General features: G+C 51.2%; 1 protein-coding gene across 1 annotated transcript in view; it reads left to right on the forward strand.

The window, feature by feature from the left end:
• The first annotated feature begins 427 nt into the window (after positions 1 to 427).
• Positions 428 to 8,858, forward strand: part of VSX2 (visual system homeobox 2) — a 24,648-nt gene continuing 16,217 nt past the window's right edge. Inside the window, exons 1-3 of the mRNA XM_026051874.1 lie at positions 428 to 860; positions 2,056 to 2,140; positions 4,817 to 4,940. Of these exons, the coding sequence (XP_025907659.1) occupies positions 428 to 860; positions 2,056 to 2,140; positions 4,817 to 4,940 (642 nt within the window). The remainder of the gene's footprint in view (positions 861 to 2,055; positions 2,141 to 4,816; positions 4,941 to 8,858) is intronic.

An 8,858-nucleotide genomic window follows, 5' to 3' on the forward strand; every position in this document is an offset into this window, starting at 1 on the left:
GACACAGGCATATTTGAACACGGCTCCTCCACACGTCTTTCCTCTGGGAGCGGTGCCCCGGCACTGTGCGTGGCCACCCTCGGAGCCGTACTTATAAAACCACGGACGCCTCTATTCCTCGCTAAGCCCGTGGTCCCCAGCACGCGTGTGGGTGAAGGCCGCTCGCTCCGCACGCTCCGTGGGCCCGGGGCCTGCCCGGGGGGCGCCCCTGGCCGCGCGGGGCTGGGCACGGGCCCCCGGCGGGCGGCGGGCACCGGCCCCGCCGCCGCCGGTGCCGCTTTTTGGCATCCCTAATCGCGGCTGGCCCCTGTGATTGGCTGCGCCGCTCTGACCCCGCTCGGGCTCCCGGCTGGGCGGATAAAAGGGGCCTGAGCCGGGGGCTCCCGAGCATTCCCGGGAGCGGGCACCAGGGACCGCCGGCCGCAGCATGACGGGCAAGGCGGGCGCGCCGCTGGCCCCCAGCCTGCCCGCAAAGCCCAAGCCCGACGGCGCGGCCGCCGCCGCCGCCCCGCCGCCCCCGCCGCCCCCCGCCGCGGGGGCCAAGCCCAGCTCCGGGCCCACCCCTCCCCGCTGCACCGGCTTCGGCATCCAGGAGATCCTGGGCTTGAACAAGGAGCCGCCGCCGCACCCCCGGGCCGCCCTGGACTCGCTGCCCGCCGGGCACCTGCTGGCGGCCCGCTCCGTGCTCAGCCCCGCCGGCGTGGGCGGCGTGGGCATGGGGCTGCTGGGCGCCGGCGGCATCCCCGGCTTCTACGCGCAGCCCACCTTCCTCGAGGTGCTCTCCGACCCGCAGAGCGTGCACCTGCCGCCGCTGGCCCGCGCGCCCGCGCAGCTCGACAGCAGCCAGACGGCCAGCTCAGGTAGGCGCGTGCCCGGCCCCACGGGAGCCGCCGCCGCCCCGCCGGGGTCCCCCTCCCGGCGCCCATTTCGTTTCGGCCCTGCGGAGGAGGCTGAGGTGGGAGCGCTCCGCAAACGGATCCCCTCGTCCGCGGGCCGCGGCCGCGGGGCGAGCGCGGTGCAACGGGCGCCTGGACCGCGGCCACCCCCGGCCCGGGCGGAGCGGCCCCCCCGAGGCCGCGGTGCCCCGAAATCGTTACCGGGGAATTAGGGCTCCCCTGGCCTCCCTTTCCTAGACGGCAGCGGCCGCCCGCGGCCCCCTGCTCGCAGCCCGCGTGGGCTCTACCCTGGGCGGGAGGCAGCGGGGCCGGGCCCCGGTCCCGGGGCACCCCCGGCCTCCTAGGGCAGCGGCCGGAGCCCCGGCCCGGCGCGTCTCGGCGTGGCCGCCCGCCCGGGCGGTGCCCGCCGGCCTGCGGGGCCGGGGCAGGTGCGGGGCGGAGCGGGCCAGGGGCGGCCCGGGGCTCGGGCCGGGAGCGGCCCCGCGGGCCACAGCGCCTCGCATCGAAATACGGGACCCGGCTCCGGCCCCCGGCTGCTCCTTCGGGGCAAGGGCAGCGCCGGCGGGTCCCTAACGCCCCCCGGCACGGGCACCCCCGGGAACGCGCGGCGCKCGCAGACAGACAGGCACTCGCTCTCCTCGTTTATTATTATTTTTTTCTTTTTTCCTTTTTCATTTTTTTCCCCCCACAGTGGCTGCATAAACCTTTTTCTTTTTATTTTGTCTTTATTTTCTTCCTCCGGTATTTTTTCCGGAGATGTCCGGAGTCCGCGGGCTGGGGCAGGAGGCAGCCGGTGCCTCTCCCCAGGGAGGGGGCTGCTGCAGCCCCATCATTTTGGGACGGTTTTGTTGAAATTGCCGGGCTTCGCGTTGCAGCGGCGCCACAGCAGCAGCCTGGCAAACGACTCCGGTGGAGATGGGGCAGAGCGGGAGCCCAGGCCGGGCCTGGAGTCCTCCCGGCAGGGGCGGATCGCCCCGGGCCGCCCGGCGGGCCGAGCCCGGCCCCGGGCCGCGCCGCCTCGATCCGGGCCGCGGAGAGCGGCCGGCGGCGGCAACGAAACCGGCGCCCCGAGGCGAAGGAGGGAGCGGAGCCGCCAAGGCGGAGGGGTCCGCGGCGGAGAGGGAGCCCCAGCCCACGGCCGCTGCCTTTCTCCCCGCAGATTCCGAGGATGTCTCCTCCAGCGACCGAAAAATGTCCAAATCGTCCCTAAACCAGAGCAAGAAACGAAAGAAGAGGCGGCACAGGTGAGCGGGGCACTGCGGCCCCACCGGCACCAGCGGCCCCGGGACCCCGGCGCCCGGGCGGCTTCTCCAGGGCTCGGCCCCTTTTCCCTCCTCCCCGGGCAGGATAACTCGCGTTTCGGACGTGACCATAAGTAGCAGGCGACCTGCCACAGGTGTCACTTTTTTTTTTTTTCTTTTCTTTTTTTTTCTTTTTTTTTCTTTTTTTTTTCCTGGCTGCGCATCCCCGTATCCCGAGCCCCAAAGCCGAGCCGCCGGGGAGCATTCGGGCTGGACGCAGCTCTCAGAAGGGCAAAAAATAATAACCTGTCCCAAAGGGAAGCAATTAAATAATCAAACCTGTCCCCTGCCCCACATTATAGCGATCTTAATACCAGCGATCAGCAAGGGGCAGTTTCTATCGATGATTTAAATATTTTATTACTTATAAATAAATGTTTCAGCAATAGATTAATTAATTAGTTGAGAAACAGACGTAGCCTGCAGAGAAGCTGAGAAAGGCGGCCGAGTTGCTTAAGAGAAAAATAAGAGCCACTTTGGGAGATACTAAGGGCATTTATTTTCCCTCGGGAGCAGATGGGGAAGGCACTTTGTGTGACTTCTCCTGCCGTTAAAATGGAGTTCGGCTGCCTGCGCTTTACCAACAGAAGTGAAAAATGTGGTGCCAGGTTCTGGCACTGCCGTGGCCGGAGAGCCAGGACAAAGGAAGGCCAGGCACCATCCACCGGGCGATTTAGCAATAATTAAATCAATCCTGCCACAATACAGCAAGGGTGGATTAAAAGATGCCCCAGTGAAAGCTTAACAGGATGCAGGGGAGAAGGAGACAGGCAGTCCCAGAAGACATTCCCCTATTTGTGCAACAAGAGGCTGGGGTCTGGGGAGCTTGTCCCTGTCCAGGGGTCCCTCCGAAGGCAAACRGTCTCAGTCTGGTTGCTCTGTAAATATGTATTAGTAAATAGGGACTTTTTTTTAATGTGGACTGGGCTCAAGGCTGGTACAAACTCTTCAGGGACTGGTGTGAAGGTCACAATTTAGATGAGAGAAAGAAAATGTCATTTACTTTAATTTTTCATTTTAGGCAGCAAAAGTACATTTAGCTGTTTTGTTTTCTGTAATAAATGGCTGAGAGCTCTGGTTTTATTGAGTGGGGAGGAGAGGCCAAGAGTCTGCAAATATCTGCAGGATGTAAACACCAAAAGGGAAAGTGCTCTGCAAAAGGGACAGACAGGGTACCTGCAAAGGGAAAACTTGAGTTGACCATCAGGGAAAAGCCTTCTGTCAGTGAGTGCTGCCGGGCTTTAGAGCCCTTCTCAGAACAAGGTGAGAGTACATGCTTAAAATCTAAGGTAGATAAAATTTGGAATAATCTTTCTTGTGATCCCAGAGAGAAGAAGCACGAGCTAATGGATTTCTGCTATTTTAAGATCTTTCAGATATGTTGTAGCTGAAGGACAACTGATTGAAAATAAAATGGATTTAAAAGTGTGGGCTTTTTTTGTTTGTTTGTTTTGTTTTTAAATAAGGATCTGGTGGCAGGCAGCTCCCTGGCGCTTGCATGCTCCTTTTGTTAGTAACCTSATCGATCTGGTAGAATTCGTTAGATTTAGAATAGCAGAAGATATTTTGAGGCTTTCTATTTACCCCAGATGGAATTTTATGGCTTTTATGAAATTCTGCATTATTTTGTAAAGGCTGTTTTCCCTCTTTCCTACCCTCCTCTTGGAGCTAGATATTTCTTAGCTTGGTAATATACATAAATCTGAACAAAGGTTGTAGTTCCTGTTGTTCTTTTTTACCATCCGAGTGTATTTGTCTATTTTTTTTTATAATGTTTTGCATGCCAGGGGCTTTGAAGGTGGGAGATTTACCCCTCGGGAGAGTCTGCGACCTCTCCCGCGTCCCCCGGGGATGGGTTTTCATCCATCCGGGCTTTCCAGCTACTGGGTTTTCAATCCGGCTGTCCCGGGCTGAGACCTGGCAGTGCAGCGGCTGCAGTGGGCTGGGCTGCCACCCTTGCGAGGCGGCTGGCAGGATCTCGGGGGGGCAGAGCAAACTGGCAGAGAGCAGCCAGGGGGGATGCGGGAGGGAGCAGCCCCTGGGATCTCATTACATGGGCTGCTCTCCAGGGAAAGGTCTGGCTGAAAGTGGTAGGGAGCAGAGTGAATAAATCCTGTGGAGGATGGAGTTGAGGGGCAGGACTCCTGGGAGGACATTGCTTTGCGTGTGAGGAGGCTGCTGGCCAGCACCTTGGGAAGAGATTGGCACATCCCCAAAGAGGGTGCTGACGACGGCTGTTTCATCTCAGTGTGATGAGCAAAGGGTTAAGAAACCTTTGGATACAGGACAGGGCGGGTGAGGTCTGGCAGGTCATGGATGAGGGAAGGCGGTAGCTGTCTGGGGTGGGAGGTGGTGGGAACTGTTGCCACAAGGAAGTCCCTCATGGGGAAGGTGAATTGTGACTACACAAACTGCAGTCTCTGGGCATTCTTGGGTTCTCCGTTCACCTCTGCTCCTGACTCTTTGTGCACTGAAACAGAAGACAGATGTGTGTGGGGGGAAATGCTATGCGTTATCAGGCTACCCAGGTTTCATTTGCTTTTCTGTCCTTCATCTTTTGAAACCTTTGGTTCTTCCTCATATGTTTTTTTTTTGACCAAAGAGTTTTATTCTCCTCAGGACTATCTTCACATCCTACCAACTGGAGGAGCTGGAAAAGGCCTTCAACGAGGCCCACTACCCTGATGTGTATGCTAGAGAGATGTTGGCCATGAAAACAGAGTTGCCAGAAGACAGGATACAGGTAATCACCTCTCTTGGATCCTGCCCCTCTCTGCCATGTTCATCCCTTCCTGAAGGAAAGATAGCAGGATGGGAAGGGTCCCACCTATGACTAAATCTCCACAGGTCATCCGGTTTTAAATGTGGAGATAGTCAGATCAGGTGTCCCTGGCAGATTTGTATTTGGTTTGTGTGTTGGTATGTGATGTGCTGCAATGGTGATTTGGGGGGGTGGGGTGTGTGTGCAGGGTTGCACCGTGTCCTTAGGTGATAGAAAGGACTTAACTTGACTTAACTTGACTGTGTGAACTTCCAGAGCAGCAGCCACAAGGTCTCTAGGGTAACCTGCAGTTTTTATCATAGGTGAACCAGAAACAGAGATGCCTGAGGACATCCTGTAAACAGAGGGCATCCTACATCATCTAAGGGGGGCATGAGAAAGGGTTCTGCAGTGTCTCAAGTAGTATAGCCAACAAAAGAACTTCATGGAGATCATGTTCAGAGGGAGGTTGGGCAGGGAAAGAGCTCATCTCCATTCCTATAAATACAGGAGGAGGCTTAGGGATGGATCAGGCAGCTAATACAGTTGTTGGTAGGATGACTGCAGTGTGGGAATGATTGATATCCAAGCCTCGGTAAGCTTGGATAAGGGAATGGTGTTGGAAGCTGCTCCCTTGAGGGTATGGGAAGTAGTGTAGAGCCTACTTCGTAAGGTAACACTTGTGGTGTGGAGGCTTGTTGCTTGATGGGGCTATTCTTCCCAAAACATCAGCGGTCCTTTCCCCTCTTAGTCCTGAGCATCTCTCCTTAATTCTCCTCATTACTGCATTCAATGAGGAGCACCACTTGTCCTTTTTTGTGCTTCTGGTCCTGTTTCACTGTCAGACTCCTGCAGACCTAGCAGACTTTTGGATGCCCTGTGTGCTGGGGGGGTTTCCAGCAGCCTTCAGAAATTGGCCCATTGCCTGAAACTTAACCAGTGTCTTAGGACTGTATTCTGAGCAATGAATCCTGTTAACTGGGATCTTAGGACTGTATTCTGAGCAATGAATCCTGGTGCCTCTACAGAGTAAGTAGGATGGAGGGTCACATCTCCACTTGCGACTCTGTAGAAGCAGGGAAGAGACCTGCTGGGAGTTTATATGGTGCTGGAGTTGGAATGAAGGTCCTTTGACTTCCCATAATGGACCTTTCCAAGCAGAGATCTGTCCGGTGACACAGTAGATATCAAACTGCAGAGGCACTGTTCCTCTTAAGGCAGGGCCATAGAAAAGAGTCCTGAACATCACTGATGGGGAGAAATATTAGATCCCACAGCCCTCTCCAAGGACTTAGCACATGATTATCCCTTACCACATATTCTATCACTTTTTCCCTGTCTATAGCTCTTTTTGTGTGTGTGTGTGTTGCAAGCCATGACAAAATTATTCCCAAGCCTGACCATGCTTCTTTACATTTTGCCTCATGTTCCTTTTTAACGCAGTTCCCTTTCTAAGAATCTAAAGTTCTTCCCTTGTTATCATGTTTACGTTCTCCAAATAAATCTAGGCTGTTCACCTGTTTTCTTCTCCCAGCTGTCACTTTTGGCTCACATCATTCCTTAAGCAAGCTGTAAAGATCTTTTCTGAAATTGTTCCTCGTAAATCACACTCTGGTCTCTTAATCACGTAGTTGTTGTTCTAAACTCATCTGACTTGCCAGTTTTCCTGATACAGAAGGGCCAAAAGCCTTTTGCTGCACACCAGATGTGTTTGCACTGGTTCAGCTGGGCTTTTGATTCTTTGCAGGAGCTCCACCAAATTAGCACGAGTCTATTTTGCTTTCAAATCTGTTGTTGTTGTTTGTCTAGTGATAGCCCAAGCTTTTTTAGACAGATCTGCTCCTCAGACTTTTTCCTTCAGGGTCCCGGGTTTCAAACAACACTTGAACTTGGCTAGCAAGCATAATAATAGCCCTACAAGGTCAGACAGTGGGAAGTGGTGGGGGTTACAGAGGAATATGAGAATATGCTTGCGGAATACTTGACAATTTTCAGGGAGTTTAAACACATGTAATTATTTTAACATCCTCTGACAAGAAGTTCCATGCAGAATTGCATGCATGGATCAAATCTTTATTTCAATTTACTAGCATCATGCAATGTGCCATACAAGTCTTTTGGTAGACAGCTCTCAACTAGTCGTTATTCACTTCATAATATTTATAATTCCATATCCTCTTTTTCTTGCATATGTTTCTAACTGCTCGAAGGTGTTCTATGTTTTTGCATTTTCACTGTACTTTATCCCATCTTTCGATGTTGTTCTCACCCTCTTGTAGGTCATTAAGATTGTTCTGAACATCACATGCTGTGGGTTCTTGCAGCATTTCATGTGGGTTCAGAAAGGATCCTCACCTACCACTGATAACTACCCCCTATTCTCATTCATGGAATTATTCCTCAGGAGGTAATAGTCAGAAAGCAAATCACCTATGGAAATCAATATGAAAGTAAAATTCAAAGGTTGCAGTTGAGAGAATGATATATAGGAACTGCTTGCATATAAAACCGTAAACAGRACACTACAAATAGCCATCAGAGGAAAAGAAAGTTACTTGTTTGAGAGAATATTGAATTCATAAAAAAAATAAGAACTCTTCATTTAATGAGAAGATGAATATGTATTTTTTTCAAGGCAGCACACTTTCTTATTGCATGCATCTTTCTCCTTTATTGAGCTGGCTGCTCTTAGAACGARTATGAGTTTCTCCCATTGGGCAACATGGGAAAAGAATATAATTTTTCTAGTAAGATAGTAACCACAAGTCAGATCAGACGTCACAGACGTCACTGACTATTTTGCAAGATACTTGAAAAAGACTACATTCATCAATATGCTTAAAGGACCAATCAGAAGAGTTGAAGTGCTGCTATTAAGATAAATCCAGACCCTTCTGTAAAATCTAGATGAATGGCCTCATGCTGAGAAGTGATACCTGACTTAAACCTGTTTTTTTTCCCCATCATAACATTTTCTCTTAAATGTATTGTGTGGATTCTTATTGAATTTGACATTTCTAAAATTTAAATCACAATATATAAAATATAACCAGTTACTGGACTGATTATAATAGTCCAGTAACTCTTTGATTTGGTATTATTGAAATGCTTGGTATGATTGACATTATGGCATGTCTCCTACTAATCTAATGACTTCCTGACAAGCATTTTAAAAAGATCCTGACTGCTGCTGYAGGGACACTGGCCTTACTTCTTACAGGATAATTAGTTACAAAATAGGAAAAAAAGAAAAGTATAAAAGTCTGACAGTTGTCATAGCTAAATGATTATATGATGTTTGCATGGATCACAAGTGAAAGAAACCATAAAGATGTGTTTGTCCCAGGGGCTTCTAACAGTTTAAGAACTGAGGATCTTCTATGTGTCCACCAGCTTTTGTCACATAGCGGAAGATCAATTTTGGAAGTCTAACAAAAGACAAAAGAGCAACTAAAACTACTTGAAAATACATTGCTTTGGTTGTTGGAGTAGCACATTTCAATATCAATATATTGGGGAATAGGGACAGAAGAATCAGGAAAGGTATTTATTTGAAAGGAATCATTTATATCATGAGTAATTTTCCAGACAATTTTAGTTTGATTCATCTTTGCAAAAATATTTTGYATATAAAGGTTAATGCAAGTTGGAAAGAGATAAAGAACATGTCTTGCACTTAGTAGGAGCCCCTATGCTGCAGTGAACCCCATGGAGTCCTCGCAAGAGACATGATGGAAAATGTGAAGCAAAATTTGGCTTCATGCAACTTCAGCAGCCCTGCTTGCTCCCATTCCCAGAAGCTTTCTTTTTTTCTTTTTCTTTTTTTTTCTTCTCCTCTCCTCTCCTCTCCTCTCCTCTCCTCTCCTCTCCTCTCCTCTCCTCTCCTCTCCTCTCCTCTCC

Source organism: Nothoprocta perdicaria, unplaced genomic scaffold (genome assembly GCF_003342845.1).
Source record: "Nothoprocta perdicaria isolate Ctin4 unplaced genomic scaffold, notPer1 scaffold_8, whole genome shotgun sequence".
Lineage (NCBI taxonomy): Eukaryota > Metazoa > Chordata > Aves > Tinamiformes > Tinamidae > Nothoprocta > Nothoprocta perdicaria.